We start from the raw sequence: 22,338 nt of genomic DNA, 5'->3' as shown, positions 1-22,338 counted from the left end.
AGATCAGAGCCATCTGGTGGACACACTGAGCATTTTTATCACGCAATAGCACATTTTTACCACTAGTGGATTTACAGCTCTCTGTAGAAACCTATGGTAGAAACACTCTAGTGATTTTTTCACATATTGTTTAATTTTTTTCAGGTTGTAGATTTGAATATATAATAACAGATTCTCAAAAACTATTTTTGTCATTTTTTTTAATTTAAAAAAAAAATGTTTTTGGTTGGTTTAAATGGTAATTTGAAGTGGCAGTTTTACTTTATAATACAGTCAAACCTGAACATTGCATTATAAAGAGAACAAATGGAAAACATTTTGTCACCCATTGTTTTAAGAGATTCTCCCCTTCACTGTTGTGTGCTTTTTTTCTGCATCCTGGCTGTTTTGTAGATTGTATGCACAAAAAAACTCTGTATTTTCACATTTTTGCCAATTTCCCATTCATTTCCTATGCGGGTCATTTTTGACCCGAAGGTCCTGAGTGTGACTATTTTGTTTTAAGACCACTTAGACTTTTCAAATCCTGTCCCCAATTTTTTTTGGGTGTTCATATACCAAGTACCAAAAAAGTCACCAAGTTTCGGACCATTCCGATGAAGCTACAATTTAAAAAAAATAAAAATTAAAAACGCTTCGGGACATTTTGGTCCTGAAGTACCCCAGAGGGTTAATCATATAATTTTTACAGTGTACTTCAAACGTGATGGTAAAACTTTACAATAAGGTCCCATTATTTAGCTCGCAATAGCTAACATGAACTAAAAATTAACAATGCATTTGTTATAGTATTTTTTTTTAGGGTATTAATAAAGTAAATGGTGTTCAATACGTGATCCAACTTGTGAAGTTGTGGCTCCCGCTGGCTCGTTTAGAGCCTTTATGATGTCACTGTCTGAGATCAAAGAGATTATGTGTACATTAAAAATCACATCATCTTCGAATGATGTGATTTTAACAAAACTTTTCACTGAAGTTCACTTTTGGTCTATGTATTTGATCAATTATTGACAAAGGTCTGACTTGGGTTGTGTCCCATCAAGTTTAAAAAAAAAGAAAAAGAAAAAAAGAAAGAAACCCAGTCTGGACCCTTCTGGCCTTCAACATTTCCATCCTATTTCTAAACATCCTTTCATAGCTAAAATTCTAGAAAAGGTTGTATTCTGACAGCTCTCTTCATTCTTAGCCGAGATAAATATCATGGATAAGTTTCAGTCGGGTTTTAAAACCATCCATAGTACTGAGTTTGCCCTTATTAGGGTGCTAAATGACATTTCTTTAGAAGCTACCATGGAAACTGTGTCAGCCTTGTCTTGCTAGACTTGAGTGCAGCTTTTGACACGCTGGATCATGCGATTCTGTTAGAGTGCCTTGAGCTGTGTGTCAGGATAAAATGAAGTGGCCTTATGTAGGTTCTCTTACATGAAGGGCAGAACATTCATGGTAAAGATTGGGAACTGCATGCTTCTTCTGCTCCTATAACTTACGGGGTACCTCAGAGCTTTATTCTAGGGCCGCTACTTTTTCCCCTTTACATGTTGTCATTTAATAAACGAGGCATTTCATGTCACTGTTGTAAAGGTCATACCAGGGGCGTCGCTAGGCCTAGCCCCCCTAAAAATGTGAGATTAATTTAGGCTACACAAATTCGTGTTCGCTTCAGTCTTGTTATAATCAGATTCAGCGCGTTCTTCATCTTCAATCCGCAGCGGCGCCGAGCAGAGAGCAGAAACAGAGGACTGGGTGTGTGTGTGTGTTCATGTGTGTGTTCATCTGAGCCTCATTGGTCTGTCACTGCTCGTCAATGTCAGAATATTTGAGATGACCAATCAAATCAAAGTAGGCGGGCTTTATGTTCACAGACGCTGCTGAGCGCGAATTTTAACAGTGCGACTCGACGCGTACGGTCAAGTGCGAGATGAGATGTAAGTAGCTAAACTTAACATTTCATATTTTACTTTTTTTTATGTCATAAATGTTAAACGAATGACGAAAAATAATCAGGCAAACTAATATAGTTTTGTCTAATTTCGCCATTTTGAACTGAAAATAGTAACGTGACTCATGTAATGTAATAATTAGTTTACAAGAAACATTAACAAAGCCGTTTTCATCATGTTAGGCACAAGATTAATAATGAATGTGTACATATTGAGAATATAATACAAATTGTAGCCTTTAGTAAATTAAAAAAGCTCAGCTTTAGGAGGGGAAGAGAAAGGGATGAAGAGACTGAGAAAAAAAGAAAGAGTGATGGAGATGAGAAGAGAGCAGGTATTGACAAATAATCTACTGCCCACTGACATGGTTTTAAAGCTATTTATTATCCTTTTTTTTTTGTCTTCAAACGTCTTGAAATGCACATATCAGAGAAATAAAAAATTTGAACCCCCTACCAACCTCAAATTTAGGACCTCTGTGATTATAAAGCCCTGTCTACGGCCCTATTTTTTTATATTTAAAAAAAAATCATATTAAAATGAAAATCCTAGTGACCCCCCTGGATCATACGCAGTTGTATCTTACTTTTAAAGCAGGAAATAATGCAGTTGAAAATACACTGCTGATTGCCTTGAGGACGTGAAATGACGGATGAATTCCAATTAATGTTAAATGACAAAAATTGTAATTCACTGCAAAAAATTGTAGATTAAGAATTTAGAAGGATTGCAAAAGTAATGAAGTAATGATCTTCAAAAGTTATACATGCTTTTATATCTTCGCAAATGGATTATTGTAATGCTTTACATGCAGGGGTCTGTCAGTTGTCTGTCGAGGTTACAACTTGTTCAACATGCTGAGCCAGATTATTAACAAATACGAAGAACGACTATATAACTCCAATCTTGACATTTCATTAGCTACCGATTAAGCAACGAATTGAGTTCAAAGTATTGTTGTTTAGCTACATTTAAAGCCATTCATGGTTTGGCTCAAGTGTATATTAGGGATCGGTTAAACATTCCGTTAAGATCAAACTCTCAGATTGTCTTTTATGTCTGAACCAGTTTGGTAAGTTAATCACAGAATGTGCAAGAAATATTGTGTAGCGAGAATCTCATATGCATCAACAGCAGCATTTACCTAAAAACTAAAATAGCTAAGCTCTATAGATTCAGCAGGCAACTGGTTAGCATTGTTAGCAGTACTAAACTTAACTGGTATAGACCTTAGTCAGGGTAGCGCCATATTTAATATTTGACAGGAATAAAAACAAGGCTGTGAGGGATAAAGTACAGTGTGTTCAATGTATTGCACTGTTTAACAAAAATCTGATTGTTTAGCAGACGAAATGTCTTTCAGAAAAAAAACTTTCAGTAGAAAAGTTCCATACAACAGTTCTTAATGTTGTGAGTTGTGAAAATTACGTGATCTAGGACTTTTATGCAGTGCATGCCATTGAAAAGACTGTACGTCTATACCTCACAGCCTCGTTTTCATCCGAGTTAAAGGAGTAGTTCGCTTTTTAAAAAACTTTTGCTGATAATTTACTCACCCCCATGTCATCCAAGATGTCCATGTCTTTCTTTCTTCAGTCGAAAAGAAATTAATGTTTTTGATGGAAACATTCCAGGATTTTTCTCCATATAATGGACTTCAATGGGAGCCAAACGGTTCAAGGTCTAAATGACCGTTTCAGCGCAGCTTCAAAGGGCTTTAAACGACACCAGACGATGAATAAGGGTCTTATCTAGCGAAACGATCGGTCATTTAAAAAATAAATAAAAAAGTTAAAGTTTTATAGGCACAAATGCTCGCCTTGCGAACTCTCCTGTTCGAACTCGTTCATCAAAATGAACAAATCTTTTTTCGAGTCATTGACTCGTTCATCAAAATGAACAAATCTTTTTTCGAGTCATTAACTCGTTCATCAAAATGAACGAATCTTTTTTCGAGTCATTAACTCGTTCATCAAAATGAACAAATCTTTTTTCGAGTCATTAACTCGTTCATCAAAATGAACGAATCTTTTTTCGAGTCATTAACTCGTTCATCAAAATGAACGAATCTTTTTTCGAGTCATTGACTCGTTCATCAAAATGAATAAATCTTTTTTCGAGTCATTGACTCGTTCATCAAAATGAAAAAATCTTTTTTCAAAGCATTGACTCGTTCATCAAAATGAACGAATCTTTTTTCGAGTCATTGACTCGTTCATCAAAATGAACGAATCTTTTTTCGATGCATTGATTCGTTCATTTTGATGAACGAGTTCGAACAGGAGAGTTCGCAAGACGAGCATTTGTGCCTATAAAACTAACTTTTTTATTTATTTTTTAAATGACCGATCGTTTCGCTTGATAAGACCCTTATTCATCGTCTGGTGTCGTTTAAAGCCCTTTGAACAGTTTGCACTGAAACGGTCATTTAGACCTTGAACCGTTTGGCTCCCATTGAAGTCCATTATATGGAGAAAAATCCTGGAATGTTTTCATCAAAAACATTAATTTATTTTCGACTGAAGAAAGAAAGACATGGACATCTTGGATGATATGGGGGTGAGTAAATTATCAGCAAAAGTTTTTTAAAAAGTTAACTACTCCTTTAAATTCAATATGGCGTTTAACTTGATTATAAACATTGCAGGTATTAGCAATCTGACTATATTTTATTGAATATTGACATTTAGAAATCAATGCAGATTCTGCAGACTACATGAATGATTTTTTTTACACAATGTCTGTGTGACCGAAAGCTGAAAAAAGGCTGCCCCCACAGGCAGCATATAGAGGTAGGAGGACGGCAAGGCAAGTCTGATTCATCCTGTCTCCTAAGAAACCTTCATTTGATTGATATTTGAAGGCAGCATGTGTCCTTTGCTATCTATAATATCCACATGCCGTGTGTTCGATTCTGTGACAGTTGAGCTAAAAAAAAAAGTTTCTGAAAGTTGCGGCTGGTTCTGTAAAAGTGTTTTTGAACCACTTTTTCAACTTCTGATTCCATTTCTAGCAAGAAATTAGTATTGTAGTAATTAAATATTTGCTTAGTAACCTCTCTTTTTTGTTGTACATCATTAAAGCGTTATGCTGCCTCAGAAGTCGGTCTGAAATCAGTTTTGTGAGGTAACTGTGCGCAAACACTGTCTGCAAAGTCATTGACAACAAGTCAGCCGCATAGTCCTGTGTTTTTGGGTGGAAATTTACAGAATTTATTCAAAAATATGCTGGGGAATATATTAGTCACATGGTACCCAGAGAGGATAAACATTATAATTTGCTGAATGTAAAAATATATGTAAAAAAAAACATGCATTCCAAGGTAAATTCATTATAAATAATTGAATGGTAATTCATTCACTTATTGATTCAGGTAGAGGTGATATAGCAACAAAAGAGTTAACTACAGTTTCTGCATTTTTTAATTAGGCATAAGTTAAACAATTTCTTTAAACAAAATGGCACATACAAATACTTTGCAATACCACACTTCATTGCAGCACATGTAAGAATAAGTAGTTATGATTTGTGTTTTTTTCACCACGTTATGAGCGAATTTGCCTTAAAATCATGCTATTCACAGAAATCTCTTATTCATTCTGAAGCTGAGCGAGCAACAGTAACCAAGAGGACGGAGCTTAGTGAAAAGCCAATTATTAAATTCTTGGAAGGGCTGTTGTGTATGACAACTTTGTAGCCAGAAAAAAGCCATTAGAAATAGCTTGGTGCCGTATGTCATTTCCCTGAATTGCGTGCTAACAAGGACACTAAACACTGCATTCTATAGCATCAGTCGCCAGCGCAGGGCAGAGAATTTGACCTGCACAGCTCTCACTAGCTGACTTCAGTTGCACACGCAATGCAAGAGTGGATGTCTGTTTATCATAGCAGAAGCAAAGAAAAAATAAGGTGATGAACGAACGACAAGCACAAAAAAATTACTTACAGTACACAAGAGTATAAGCAAGAGTTGGTTGTTGTCTCCAGCAGCTCCAGACAAACATTGACCCTCAAAACTGTCCTGCTAGCTAACATTACAACAACAGCCAAGGCTGTAACCAGGGTTTTAAAATTAGTGAGATCCCTCCAGGGTGTTGTGTAAAGAATTGTGCTATAATAATGGTTAAGCCATTGGACCCACATTTCCCCATGGACATTAAGCTGCGACCCTTAAAAAAAAAAAAACCAATTTGACATAGCCTATATATACACTCACCGGCCACTTTATTAGGTACACCTGTCCAACTGCTCGTTAACACTTAATTTCTAAGCAGCCAATCACATGGCGGCAACTCAGTGCATTTAGGCATGTAGACATGGTCAAGACAATCTCCTGCAGTTCAAACCGAGCATCAGTATGGGGAAGAAAGTTGATTTGAGTGACTTTGAACGTGGCATGATTGTTGGTGCCAGAAGGGCTGGTCTGAGTATTTCAGAAACTGCTAATCTACTGGGATTTTCACGCACAACCATCTCTAGGGTTTACAGAGAATGGTCCGAAAAAGAAAAAACATCCAGTGAGCGGCAGTTCTGTGGGCGGAAATGCCTTGTTGATGCCAGAGGTCAGAGGAGAATGGCCAGACTGGTTCGAGCTGATAGAAGGGCAACAGTGACTGAAATAACCACTCGTTACAACCGAGGTATGCAGCAAAGCATTTGTGAAGCCACAACACGCACAACCTTGAGGCGGATGGGCTACAACAGCAGAAGACTCCACCGGGTACCACTCATCTCCACTACAAATAGGAAAAAGAGGCTACAATTTGCAAGAGCTCACCAAAATTGAACAGTTGAAGACTGGAAAAATGTTGCCTGGTCTGATGAGTCTCGATTTCTGTTGAGACATTCAGATGTTAGAGTCAGAATTTGGCGTAAACAGAATGAGAACATGGAACCATCATGCCTTGTTACCACTGTGCAGGCTGGTGGTGGTGGTGTAATGGTGTGGGGGATGTTTTCCTGGCACACTTTAGGCCCCTTAGTGCCAATTGGGCATCGTTTAAATGCCACGGCCTACCTGAGCATTGTTTCTGACCATGTCCATCCCTTTATGGCCACCATGTACCCATCCTCTGATGGCTACTTCCACCATGTCACAAAGCTCTAATCATTTCAAATTGGTTTCTTGAACATGACAATGAGTTCACTGTACTAAAATGGCCTCCACAGTCACCAGATCTCAACCCAAAAGAGCATCTTTGGGATGTGGTGGAACGGGAGATTCGCATCATGGATGTGCAGCCGGCAACTGTGTGATGCCATCATGTCAATATGGACCAAACTCCCTGAGGAATGCTTCCAGCACCTTGTTGAATCTATGCCACGAAGAATTGAGGCAGTTCTGAAGGCAAAAGGGGGTCCAACCCGTTACTAGCATGGGGTACCTAATAAAGTGGCCGGTGAGTGTATATATATATATATATATATAGGGGTTAAATTTGGATTTAATTATGTGTGGTGTAGTCTCTAACTAGGGGGGTCCGGGGGTATGTATGCCCCCCCCCCCCACAGAATTCACACAGATCAAACACAAATATGCTGACTGAATAGATTGCTAGTTGAGAAACAGTAAAATGTTGCCAGATATTGCAACGAAAAACAAGCAAAACAAAACAATAATAATAATAATCCGAAATTAGTTCAAAGCTTGTGTTTTGGAAATAAGATTAATATATCACTAACCCTAACATGCAACTTTCCAATAACTTCCTAAAGTAGGGGTGTAACGGTACACAAAAATCACGGTTCGGTACTTACCTCGGTTTTAAAGTCACGGTTCGGTACGTTTTCGATACAGCAAAAAGTAAGAAATGCCAGAGAAATTTCCTATTTGTTAAAAGAAAAAATATTTTTTAAATAAGTGTGAGTTTTCCTACATCTTGAAACTTTCAGGTTTATAAATGGGGGTCATCTTTGAAGGATGAACAAATAATGTTTTGGTCATCACATTAAAAATAACATTTAAATATATGAAGAGTTCAGATGCAAAAGCCATTTGAAAATTTCTTCTAGAATGATCATTTTTATCAAGCTTGTATATTTAAGTTTAGTAATTTCACTTAAATGGCAATGAAGATTACCTATTAATTGTCATTTGAGTGAAATTACTGAACTTAAATATACAAGCTTCATAAAAATGATAATTCTAGATGAAAATTTAAAATGGCACTACTTAGAGGCTTTTGCATCTGAACTCTTCATATATTTATTATTTGAGTTTTGAAGTGCTGGAAAAAGATGTGTGAAGTACTTCAAAAGCAGTTCACTATTCCAGCCAAACTGGTTACATTTAGTGTTACTATATAAAATCCATGCTGAATGTTGCTGGTAAAGTATTACTAGTTCATTCACGGCACAATGTTTCTCCTGGTGTCCACGTCAGCGCTGTTTGATCTAATAGAGATCTAGGGTTAATAACGGAGAAATGTGAATGCTTCTCACTAGATCTCGAAGTGCTGTTATTACTTCAGTGGCGAATTCAAATGTTTTCTTTACTGGATCTCTTAGCGCTGTGTTGTAACAGTGTCGCTTGATCAAGATCGGCTCGCGCTGCACAGATGTTGCTGGTCCGAACTGATATGATAAACGATCCGTGAAGCACAATATAATGAGTAGCGCAGTTTCGTTCCGCTTTCATTACGCTTGCCATTTGATGTTGCGCAACGTTGTGGTGATCGTCGGCAGGAAAAATGGTCCAAGGAATCGTTCGGTTTGAATGCGTACCGAACCGGAAGCCTCGAACCGAAACGGTTCAATACGAATACATGTACCGTTACACCCCTATCCTAAAGTGTCACATTAAATCAGAAAAACAGGTCCAGGAAACCATGACACCTTTCCATTAGGTGGATCTGGCAACACGGCGGCTGCACCCGCGCCCTCACTCACACAACGCGCTCAATCCCCGTTCACTGCGCTAGCTTCTGCAGCAACATGTATTGCAAACACTCATATGAGGAGGTTTAAACACGGCTAATTAATCATTCAGAGAGCTTGACATTTTATTTTTGAATGTAAAAAAATGACCGAGGTCCGGACCTCGGTGACCTCATAGCTGGCTACGGCCATGACAACAGCATATCTTGGTTCTGTGGAACTGCAAGACCAATGTTACTCACGTATCAAGCAGAAACAGCGCAACCTCCGCGTCTGTTTTCAGGTCTTAGGTCTCTCCAGCATTGGAAAGCTTTTCTAATATTAATGCGGGTCCTAAAGCTCTTGCCTGATTATAACCCTTCATTTTCCAGTGATATTCCTCTGAGCTTTTCTCTTTTGTAATGTCTCTCAGCCATCTCTCTTTCTACAGTCTTTCTTCAAAACTCCCTATTGCTCTCTCTCCTCCCCCACAATGAGTGGACACGCCCCCTACTGCTGATTGGCTACATGTTTGTTGTGCTGCTCGGTCTGACAACTTTTTTGAAAAATCGCTTACTGCACCTTTAATGTTGGTTCGGGTTGATATAAGAATAGACTTTTTTTGTGTCAAATTTATAAACATTTGGATTGATATTAGATTACTAAACATATGTTCCAACCATTTACATTATTATAGATTGTATTTGAGGCTTTAAGGCTTAACAACAATGATTTGAAGGAATATTCCTTGCCTGTCAGATTTCAGCATATTAAATCAGCTTTAATCAGATTGGAGAACACACTGCCTCAGCTGGTTAGATTAAGCATTTTGACAGAAATGATCAGCAAACCACCTTTAGATCCATACTGTCAGAAAATCTCATCAAATTTACGCTAATATTGGCTAGCTTCAAATGCGCTCTGAGCCCTTCTGTAAAGGAACAGCAAGCACACAACTGAAGGCTGAAACCTTGGCAATAAACTTAAGCTTTAATGCATGTAACACTGAGTTATTTATACCAAGAATACCAAAGTTCTTAAGGACTATCTTTTCTTTCTTACTGATTGAAGTTTCCTTTGCTTTTTTGTACTTTTTTCCTTCTATCTTCCTTTTATGTTCTTTTGTATGTTTCAAATGCAGTTCTTTTTCTTCTTTGCAATCAACAGTAAAATACTCAGATACTCCATTATAATGTAGAAAACAATATAGGAGAAGTGATACGAGAAACATTAAAGGGTTAGTTCACCCAAAAATGAAAATTATGTCATTAATGCCTCACCCTCATGTCGGTCCAAGCCCGTCAGACCTCCGTTCATCTTCAGGACACAGTTTAAGATATTTTAGATTTAGTCCGGGTGCTTTCTGTCCCCCCATTGGAAATGTATGTACGGTATACTGTCCTTGTCCAGAAAGGAGATAAAGACATCATCAAAGTAGTCCATGTGACATCAGTGGGTTAGTTAGAGTGTGTTGAAGCATCGAAAATACATTTTGGTCCAAAAATAACAAAAACTACGACTTTATTCAGCATTGATTCTCTTCCGGTTCTGTTGTCAAGCCACGTTCACGAATCACGAGTCCCACGAGATGCTTCAAAACACTCTAACTAACCCACTGATGTCACATGGACTACTTTGATGATGTCTTTATTTGCTTTCTGGACAAGGACAGTATACCGTACATACATTTACAATGGAGGGACAGAAAGCTCTCGGACTAAATCTAAAATATCTTAAACTGTGTCCTGAAGATGAACGGAGGTCGTACGGGCTTGGACCGACATGAGGGAGAGTCACTAATGACATAATTTTCATTTTTGGGTGAACTAACCCTTTAAATAGCAAAGGAATGTTGCCAAGGGCAAATGTAAAATATACAGTTCAACAGTCACTGTATACAAGTATTTGATGGTTCAATGGTCAGAATCAAGTACAGATGCAACGAGAGGGAACAAAAGAGAGCGAGAAGCAAGAGACACCGAAGAAAGGTCAATGCTTTGCATGTTGAATTGCAAAAGCCAATTAGCATTTGGCACACAAGTATTCTGGCATTCAATCCACCTCCATTGTTTCTGCCACGAACGCATCAGTAATTATGATGCTGAAAGGGAACACTTTCATCAACCACTTGTCTAATTATTTGAATCATGCTGCAATGAACAACGCAAGGAACTGGCAAAAAAAGTAAACAAATTAATAAATCAGTTAGACCAAGGAGGATCGTAAGTTGTTCTGTAGTGCTCAAGCGTTTTCTTTTTCACATAAAGCACATTCAAGGTTTATGTGCAGGCATAGGTGTTACCTTCAATCCAACCATTCATCAAACAGAAAGGACACAGCAAAGTACTTTATTGTGGAATATGTAGCCTACATTTAGCATGCATTTGAACTGCCGAATTTGATTTAAAAGTTAACTAAACGACACCAAAAGAATCAATAATTGAATGCAGGTTTCTAAATAAAAATGAATGCTTTGTGGGAACAGGAACACTTCATTTAAATATTATCTGATCAGGTTATTACCCCCTAATATCAATTCGAAATAATTTTTAGAACCACATAAGAATATTTTGGCTTAAAGGCATGTGCAGGTGCATCATGGCCATAACCAACAATCTGGACATGTGCAATTATTTCATTTTCACAAAACAGATTTTGAGGTTATATAAAACCGCAGTAGAAAAACAGTAGAATAATATACATTCATTTTATAAATTACGTAATTTGCAAAGTACACTAAAGGCCAAGTTAATTTAGCAATTGTAGAATGGCAAAACACACTATATGTATTTTAAAATACATATGCATTGCATGTCTGTGAATGTGCGCTCTTTATCTGTTATGATTTGCCTTACTGCAAATTGCACGGCGTTCAAATTGCGATCATTGCGCAAACAGCCCCAATTCCACAGGCTTGTTTGTGCCATTATCTGATTAGCATAATTCCTTAAGTGATTCAGGCACTAAAACAACACAGCCAGAGCACACACACACACACACACACACACACACACACAAAACGCTATCAGCAATCACAATTTCATTTTAGCGTTCTGATAATCACAAACCTAATCCGTATCACTTACTATCACCTGCATGTGTAGAACAATCATATACCATTAAAGAACATCCAGCATTGGAGATATAAACTGAGTTCAGAACTGCACACATGCGCACTGTTTCACTCACTTATGTTAATTTAAGGGCAGTGGATGCCAGAACAAAGCCATGCAATTGCAAGTGCAGTCCACACTTTTTCTCAGTAGATGGAAAACCTGTGATTCGGTTATGGTTCATAGAACAAACTTGATGAGAATGCAGATGAAAAATTCTAAACGAATTCTCGCTCTTACCAAAAAGGGAGTAAACCACACCCACTGTGATGTCAGCAGCCACTGGGATGTTAGACTGGAAGCTGCTGTTGTCCAGTCCTCGCATCTGTAAAACACACACAGAGAGAGAGAATTTGCTCACACAAACAAGCTCACACATTTGCATGTCGATTACAGAAGACTGCTATGGGTTTGTAATGAATTGCCTCATTCTTTGAGTAGATTATTTTGACGTATCTGGGAATGAGTCAGTAATCGATGCCATTTGTATCCCCATAACTTAATACTGATATAGTTTATGGGATATTGAACTTAGTCTGATTATTTAATGGATTTGACTGTTGGTGTAAAAGGTTAAAAATGTCAACCAATTTGCATGACTTTGTCCATTATATAGTACATCATTCTTACATTTTAAATATAGCTTTTATTGAATTCAATATACAAAGTTTTCACTGTCTAGTTTTTTTTTTTTCTAAAATGCTTTATGCATTTCAAAGAACATACATATGCCACTGCATTTCTGTTTAGCTCAATCAGTACAGCATATAGGCGTCATGTTCCCACTGCGCAATGTGACGTCATAGTGACGTCTTTTCTATGTAATTTTTGGACGTTCAATTTCGGTCCACTGAAGGAGTTGTTTTGTAACGCCAGGTGACGTCTTTATTCGACGTCTTTTGCACGTCTAATATTGACGTCGGTGGGACCAAATGTGGTCGTTTGTGGACGTCTTTTCAACATCAAATTTTAGTATCTGAAATTTAGTATATTTGTAAATACAAAAAATATTGCATATTAATCATGTAAATTTCCTGCACCTGTAATAGACGTCCAAATGAGGTCCAAAAAAATGACCCAGTTCAACGGTCAAATGTTGAACGTCCAAGTTGGGTCATGGTTGGACGTCCAAATAGTGGACCTAGTTTGTACGTCGAATAGATGTCCAGAATTGGTCATGGACCGACGGACCCATTATAGACATGATCTGCACGTCTATCCGACGTCCAGTGTTTAGTGGGCAGTGCAAGCAATGGATCATAGGTTTGATTCCCAAGGAATGCATGAAAAAATGTGTAGCTAAAGCATCTGCCAAATGCATATGTAAATGCAATAAAGTACACAGTTCACAGTTAATCCTGACATCAACCTTGTCGTGTTCACGAGACAAGTATTGTACGAAGATTTGTAAATTTGTTTGGCTCTCAAAACCAGTCTGAATAAAATAAATGGATGGCAGATTGTTCATTTTAACGCCAGCAGTTCTTTTAACCTGCTTGTAAACACGGCTACTACAAATGAGAGAGTGTGAGAGAAAAGGAAATGTGGTGATTGTCTATGTAAAAATGCTGGCAGTTATTCTTCTATCGCATATAGCCTCCTTATCTTGTACATTCATTTCAGAAAACACTTGGGAATGCCTGCTCAATCCTTCCTAGTAATCTCCTTTTTAGTAAATCTGGAGCACATAAATAATTTCTTTCAATTTTGTTTTATAAACGTGTGCTCTAGACCCTTTTAGAAGCATGCTTTGCTAAAAGAATACATGATTATTAAAAACGGTGTCTATAGCCTTTAACTTTCATTAGGCTAATTGCCAGGCTCTTTAAATCACATCTGTATAAATATTCCATCTCTCTCGCTCTTTTTTCTCCCTTCTTCCTTGCCTACTTCCCTTAAAGGATTAGTTCACTTTTTAAAAAAAACTTTTGCTGATAGTTTACTCTCCCCCATGTCATCCAAGATGTCCATGTCTTTCTTTCTTCAGTCGAAAAGAAATTAAGGTTTTTGATGAAAACATTCCAGGATTTTTCTCCATATAATGGACTTCAATGAATGATGACTCTGTTCTGTGAGACCTTTTCAACGTAATTGCGTCACAAACGCGCATCACAGAACAGAGCAAGGCGAGCATTTGTGCTTATAAAACTTAAACGTTTTTATTTATTTTTTAAATGAGTGATCGTTTCGCTAGATAAGACCATTATTCATCGTCTGGTGTCGTTTAAAGCCCTTTGAAGCTGCACTGAAACTGTCTTTTGGACCTTGAACCATTTGGGGCCCATTGAAGTCCATTATATGGAGAAAAATCCTGGAATGTTTTCATCAGAAACCTTCATTTCTTTTCGACTGAAGAAAGAAATACATGGACATCTTGGATGACATGGGAGTTAGTAAATTATCAGCAAAAGTTTTTTTTTTTTAAAGTGAACTAATCCTTTAAAGCAACACCAAGCAACTTTTCCTCTGCGGTCGCCCTACAGTTTGGAAGCGGAATTGTCCATTACTGCTGTCATAAATAATTTAGCCTACCGCGTCCGCATCCTACTGTCGCACGCGCACGCTCTCTGTTTATCCAGCACCGGCTTTGGAATCAACAATGGCCACAGACAAGGTAGAGTATGATGCATGATTTTATGAAAGTATGATGTAACGCTCAAGGGGGTAATCCATCGACCGGAAGTTGAAGCCGGCCGGGTGCCGCCATGTTGTAGCAGAACTTCACTTGCGTTAGCATTTCCATTGACTCCCATTCATTTTGGCGTCACTTTGGCCTCGTTTACACTGTCAGTGAAATGTGACCCAATTCCGATTTTTTACTCGTATGCGACACAGATCGGATGTGTTCTATGACAGTGTAAACAGGAAAAAAACGCATGCATTCGGATATTTCGAGATCGGTTTCAGGCCTCGTTCATATGTGGAAATAAATCAGATGTAAATCGGATATGTGCCAATGCGACTGTCATGTAAACAGGCAGATCGGATTTTCCGAGGCATTAGGCTGCGTCTCCGCGGTTTAATGACGAGAGAAACCCAGACGCGCATCTGCGGATGGACGGATGGCCCGATGAAACATTGTGTCGTCGTAGGAGAGGAATGTGGACACACGTTGACACAACATATCAAACGTTGGCTTGCTCATCCTAAAATTTCGGACCCACTGCTCCTCGTTAAAGCCCGCCACGATTTTTTCACGTGGCATTTACGCCAAAAATATAGCTTTATGGCGTTTAATACGCACGTTTACAGTGCGTATCATATGCAAGCAAAAACTATTTTTGGCGTAGGCTATAAATGGCATGAGAAATAAAATTTGTGCTATAGATAGGCTACTCATGAGATCATGTTGTATGTTCCCACCTGTCCTGAGATCTCGCTGCGCTTCGTCCATCTGAGCAAGACGACCCCTTTAAACATGCGCGATGTTTCAGTTAAGTGTAAACACATGACTCGGATATGGGTCACAATTTAAAGAACGTGTAAACGGACGGTAAAAAAAATCGGATATAGGCAACAAATCAGAATTGGGCATCAAGACCTGCAGTGTAAACGAGGCCTTTGACAGCAAATAACTTTACATCTGAGGCGTTTAAAGACTCCATTTGTCCATTATTTATTTCTAAAGAAACATGACAATGTATAAAGGGCTCCATTACCTTCTATGTTACATTATGGCCCCGTAGAAACAGATTTAGTAAATATAGGCTAACGATTGCGTCATAACCACTCGACTCTCTGTCGCGCTGTACAGAAATGACCGTACAGACAGGAGGAGAAGCTCGCAGGCAATCGGGGGGACGTCCCGTCAAGGGAGAAGCCCATAGATAATGAGTCCATAAAAGCAACGGAATACTTACTCCTGCTCACTCACGCCAAAGAACTCTTTGCTCAAGTTCCCCGTCTCTGCAAGATTAACGTTGGCAATTTTCACGCACAGCTACTAGAAGATTAACGTCTGTCAGACAGGTTGCTCACGTCATCAAGCTTAGTTTGAGTCGGTTTGAGTCTGCGCGTCAGGAACGGAAGTGCTCAAAAATCGCTAAAAATGGGCTTCAACTGTCTCAACTGAGTTCCAATGAGATGGCTCTGTCCATTTCTTATACTGTCTATGGTAACGCTTGCCGTAAAGCAAGTCAAATTTGTAGTTTTCTTATGTCTCATTCGGACTACAGAAACGCGACCCGATCTAAACGGTGGCATAAGTGCATTTCACCATGTCACGACTTTTTGAACCACTGAAACAATTTTGAAAACATTATTTTAAGGTAAAAATTCTTACTTAGTGTTGCTTTAAATGCATACATGCAGCATACTGATCAGTTGTGGAGCGAAAGGCTGAGTCTGCACACACAAACCTCTCCAGAGATTGAAAAACCCAGACCTACACTTCCTTCTACGCACATTCAAATGTCTTAAAGGTATTGTAGGTAGGATTTTTATAAAAAACTTTTTTCCAAATTTGTTTAAACTTTCTGTATACATCAATGCATAATTAAAATGTAAGTACTCTGAAAAAGAAAGTATAAAAATCGAGTGTCTGTAGACCTCTCACGACTGTTTTAAAGACAGCTCATTATTTCCATTCATTCCTTCTGGGCTCCTTCCAAAGCCACGCCCCCAAAACACATGAACGCGCGACTCCGACCGCTGAGCTGAAGACGCATTATTTACATTATTTACCTGAGACGAGCGGAGAGGAAGGAGCGCAGTGCATGTAGTGACATCATGTCAGAATCACATGTAATAAAAAAATCTAACTTTATCATTAAGAAGATAAACAAATAAGATGTATTTTTGTACTCACAATCAAGCTAGCGTATTGATATTGGTAAAGTTTAAAATATATATTTATTGATTCGCTAACGAGCTAGTTATCTATAAGGCAAAGCTAAATACCGGTTGCATCATACACGTTTTTCCATTGGCATCATTTACACTGTGATGAAGATGAATTTCGTGTAACATTCATAACATATATGGTGTTCTGCATGTAAGAGTTTCCATGATGAAAGCATTGTTGACTCTGATGAGGACTACACTCCAGAGACAAGTACTGCATCGTCAGCTCGAGGACAGATAAATCGTTGTTTATCCAAAGACTTTTTGTTCATTACCTTTTCTAGTAACGTTACTCTCTTCCTTTTTTTGGCTGGTTTGCCTTCGCGAACTGCATATGTGAATTTTGATTGGTCTTTCTCTGCCATTGTTTTGCTATTCCTAGGTTCCGTGCCTCTTGAATTCCTCAAATCAAACGGATACGCGCAAGTGGGCAGGTCCTGTGTGGCAAAAGGGTAGTTGCCATGGTTGCGAGAGAGTGACAGTCGCCTAAGCCAATCCTTTGTTTCGTCCCGGATGGAAATAATGAGCTGTGTTTAGTGCAGATTAAACGGTCTAGAGTCACTCGATTTTTATACTCTTTTTATCAGGGTACTTACATTTTAATTATGCATTGATACATATATAGAAAGTTTAAACAAATTTGGAAAAAAGTTTTTTTTTATAAAATTCCTACCTACAATACCTTTAACGCTAGAAGTGCCAGAATTCCATAACTACTAGAACTGCCACAAGAGGTCATTTTGACCGCTAGATTCCAAACTCTATATCTTTAATGATAAATACCCAATTGAGAGATTAATGAATTTATTGTAGTAGGATATCTTTTAAAAACAAAACAACACCAAACTGTACATTTAAACAAGTTTAATTATACATTTATAAATAATAATATCATTAGTAGCCTACCGTAATTATCGCATATACACAACAGATAGGCTATATTTCCATATCCATTCAACATAACTCAGAACAAGATAATAACAACTAAAAGTATCTTATTTAGATATTCTGTTGACAGTGAGAAAGACAAAGGTCAACCACGGGAAATGTAACACAAGAATACCGTGAAATTCAGGGCGGCCAATATGACCGCCGAAATAGGTAAATGTGTTCTTTTTTTTTTTGCCTTGTGTAATTTATATGAAAAACATTTTAAATGAAAATACAGACACTTTTAGGAAAAGTCAGGTACCAGGTTGTCATGAACTGACTTTAACAAGTTATAACCAGTCTTGGAAAAAAAAGAAGGCTAACTAGCAAAACTAGTTTAAGCAGTTTACACTTTAAAATTACTGGAAGAACGTTTGCTCTTAGGAATATATAAATTCACCTTTGCCTGTAAAAATGAGAGATATCATCAACTTCTTTTGAACACTCGCTTCTATTCTGCCATTATAGCTTGACATCTTTCTTCTCACGCACACAAACACACATTCATCTTTGTCGAGGCTCCTCACTCCTCATTATTAACGCCAAATAGTCGCACAGCCAAAGGCTGGTTGGCTTTACATTCCTCAAACCTCTGTGCCAAATGTAATAACCAAGTGAAAGAATGAACTAAACTAGATTCTGCTCCGAAATGACTTCACTCCACACCTTTACAACAAGATCATTTAAAAACACTGCTGCCTGGAGTGTTTGGTGCCACTGATGTTGCATATATCTCATATTTCTTACTAAAAACAGCTTCAGAACCGCCAAAACACACACAGATGGGCGTGTGTTTGTGAAAGCCATTTTATATTGTATTAGCCTGCTAGGCAAAGAGCAATATTAATGAAAACAGGACACAAAGACAGGCAAGCCTTAGTTTGCCGAGCTCTCAACTTATTAGGCTATTAAAAACTCTGAAATAAGCCTAATTGATGTTGAGCAGATGAACGCTCACAGCTCAAATAGTAAAACTCTATATGAGGCTACACACTCATCCCAACACACACAGACAGTGATACATCAGAGAATGTCTTTAATTCACCTGTTGCTCATCAGCTGAGACATGAGGATCAGTCAGCCAAACAGTCATCCATTGATCACACACACAACGGCACATGAATACCGGGGCCGGCTCTAACCCTTTGGTTGCCCTAGGCGATATTGAGTTTTGCGCGCCCCCCCATCTTATCTGACCATAACTTGTAGTAGATAAATTACAACTACTACCAGCTACCACCACTAGGCCTACTATCATTACTAATCTATTAGGCTGCTACAAGGTTTAGGGGGTTTCGGGGGTATTTTCCCGGTAAGAAAATTTTGTGCATTTTAATGTTAAATTCATCAATCTGGTGCACTTTGAGAGTTCAAAACTAAAAGCTCCAACCCATATTCAGTGTGCAAATTTAACAAAGAAAAATTCAAACCTCTTTTAATAACAGTGTCTGTCTACATTACACTACAACATAATAATAGATAAAATATTAATCCCATGACAGTAGGCTAATAGCCAGCCTAAGGAAACTTTCATAAGTAGGCTATTGTAGGCTACAAATTTCTATAGGCCTACTTGAAAGTAAGTTATATATTTGGAAGTAATTATCGACGCCAATTAAGCAAAACAAAACAAAACAAAACGAATGGGCCACCGATGTACGAGTTTTATGGGCCGTTAAGAGAAAAATAATAAAAATAAAAGTATGAGATATGTATCGGCCCGAAAAGCACGACGGGCCCGCGGGAATCTCCCGGTTGTCCCGATGGCCAGAACATTTGACACCTTAATGGATGAGATGAGAAGACTTACCTCTATACTGGGCTTTCTTTTTATCTTGTTGCTTTCTCCGTTTTCGTCCCTGTGCACCAGAGGGTTTAGACCGCTTCATTTTCGATCAGCGCGCCTAACGTAACCATAGAACGTAACGTAACGCAACTAACCCCCGCCCCTTTAGGAAATGATCGACAATAATCATCCATTCAATCTAATAATCAGGTTGACAAGTAATTAAACGTATGGCTGAGGGGCGCCTTTTAGGATGATCATGTTTAATAAACATGTTTTTGTTTCGCTTGTCATTCTAATTCTGTGTATGGGAAGTAGGCCAAGGGCGACACTAGAGGGCGCCCGCGCCCCCAACACATTTGCCGCCCTAGGCAACCGCCTAGTTCGCCTATATAGCAATCGCCGGCCCTGCATGAATATATGTAGGCCTATGAATGCAGTTCCATTCACAAGTCAAATGTCTGAAGTCTGTGATTTAATAAAAGGAGGGACCACGAGGTTGTCTCCATCAGATTGTTCTGCCTGCCTGGGCGAAGTCTTCATGTCTCCAGATATGCATTCATAACTCAATCTATATGTATTCTAACCCACTCTCTCAGGGCATGCATTTATATCAGTCAGCCGCAATGATTCAAAATCCATCTGAATTTGAGGTCGATTCCAAGAAGAAAGTGTGGTTTTGTCATTTGTGTTTGCATTGTTGTCACGTATAGACTGAGAAAAGTCCACCTCACATCTTCCTGAATTACCAGGATAAATGAGGATATTCTCAAAACTCATTAATGAGGAAAAACAAGTGGTAAATATAAGTCTTGTGAAAGTCATATGATATCAGTATGACTTAACCACAGTAGACATTGAGAGAGAGAGAGAGAGAGAGAGAGAGAGAGAGAGAGAGAGAGAGAGAGAGAGAGAGAGAGAGAGAGAGAGAGAGAGAGAGAGAGAGAGAGAGAGAGAGAGAGAGAGAGAGAGAGAGAGAGAGAGAGAATATTTAGATAAGTGGTCAGCTGGCATTTTCCACTGGATGAGACTATGGGGGGTCCCGTAATAAAAATGCATCAGTTCTGGTGTGGGACAAATTTAAGAGAGCCTTTTCAGCGATCAAATTGAACAGTAAAAATAAAACATGTCTTTGCATTGACTTTTGCCTGAGCTTTTTAGTTGTGACAGTGTCTCAGTCCACATCACATTCACACTGGTTTTAGGAAGCCAAACAATCTGATTTGACTGAAATGCCATCATTGACATTGTATAAAGAAATCAAATTAACAGTAAAAATAACAGTTTAAACTGATTTACCTAAATTAAACTCATCGACGATACATTTATATAAACAATTTAAAGGCTCCATAATGCATTAAGACAGGCCTTCAACGATTTTGAACACAATGATTTCACCCATCTATCCCAACAAATCTTATTCCACTCTGGACAAAAATATAGTACTAGTTAATTACTAGGACAGGAGTACAATTACAATACTTATGTCTAGATTTCTTCACTTGCAGCTTTTATTTTAGGGGAGTCATTTCTTTTAGAGCAAGGGTTTTCAGCAGGGGTCAAACGCAGTATTTCAGGAGCTCTGCCAATCGCTGATTGACCTCAAACTAATACAGCACTTGTTACACTGCTCAATTTCGGTCTCTATTCGGTCTCTGCCCTGTTCCGAAAGATTGAAGACCCTAGTTTGAGTGAACTACAGAACCCAACAAAATGCTTAAAGCAAGTGTCAATCATTGTGTGACTTTCAAAGCTTGATTTTAGTATTATTATCATCAGGTACAGAAAGAGTTTAAGATTTACAAGAAACAGCCAAAATCACACAAACGGATTGCATTAACTGTCTAGAGGATTTTATATAAAACGGTATAATATGCTTTCCTGACTGTTTTGATATACCCCACTTTCTGGCACTCTCATCTATTCTTTAGAGTAATATACTTAAGGAATATGCTGACCTGTTACATCACCATAAGAATGCATGTCAATTTACTATATTGATAGGAGGAGGGGCTGCAGTCAGGGACAGGTGAAGGAGGAAAGAAAGCTTTACAGGATGAATCCCTGAGCTCTTCATCTATGAGTGTTGAGTCTGAGATGAGAACCACAACAGACTCCAGGCTCAGACCACAGGCACAGCTAAAGGCTGTTAATAATGAACTTCAGTGGGAAACGCACTAGTAAAACTTCAGATTTAGAATGAAAAGGCATTAAATAGAGGCAGGGGCGGAGCTAGACTCTCAGTACAGTGGGGGCGGAGCTTCATCATGGGGCCCTTTGCTACCAAGTCATTTTAAAATTAAAACCTTAAAAAAACCCGTAAAATATCTGATGAATGCATATGTAATAATGTGTCACTTGTTGAGCCAAGTAAGCTTAGGCCTATATGTTAAATAAAACACAAAGACTATCTCGTTCTTTTCAGAGAACAGTCTGTTTTCTTTCGTTTTGAATTGTTCAGTAAAAGTACACATTTCGAGCTTTCTATAGATATATTTCTCAGGTGTGTGAGGCAAGGCGGCCTATTCTGTGTTTCGGTTCATTTATGACTCACAAGACGAGCTCCAGTTCACGCGCCGGCGCCTCCGTGTCGTGATTATCTATTGTCTGCTATATTTACTTCTTATTTATTAAATCCAGGCAATTGGTTGATGAAACATTGATTAAGATTAAGATACAATTAATACAAAACGAAATTGGCCTTAATGAATGGCTTTGTACTTTATGTTTGATGTCTCTGGGAAAGTTTTAAAGCAGTCTTTCAGTGCCGCTTTCAGAGCGCTTGCGTCCGTAACGGGGAACTGTCACGTAACATTGTTTTTCCCTCATAAATGCGAACACGAAAAATAAGACAAAATGAATATTTTGTTCT

At 38.3% G+C, this 22,338-nt stretch overlaps 1 protein-coding gene across 1 annotated transcript in view; it reads right to left on the bottom strand.

Moving 5' to 3' along the window:
• The window catches only part of opn7a (opsin 7, group member a), a 54,251-nt gene that overhangs the window by 28,168 nt on the left and 3,745 nt on the right, over window positions 1–22,338 (bottom strand). The window contains exon 2 of the mRNA XM_056266419.1: window positions 12,149–12,233. Within this exon, the coding sequence (XP_056122394.1) occupies window positions 12,149–12,233 (85 nt within the window). The remainder of the gene's footprint in view (window positions 1–12,148; window positions 12,234–22,338) is intronic.

The sequence above is a fragment of the Rhinichthys klamathensis genome, unplaced genomic scaffold, assembly GCF_029890125.1.
Source record: "Rhinichthys klamathensis goyatoka isolate OS25496 unplaced genomic scaffold, OSU_Roscu_1.1 h1tg000248l_1, whole genome shotgun sequence".
In the NCBI taxonomy this organism is placed as follows: Eukaryota; Metazoa; Chordata; class Actinopteri; order Cypriniformes; family Leuciscidae; genus Rhinichthys; species Rhinichthys klamathensis.
The sequence above is the reverse complement of the archived record's forward strand: the minus strand, read 5'-3'. Positions and strand labels throughout refer to the sequence as shown.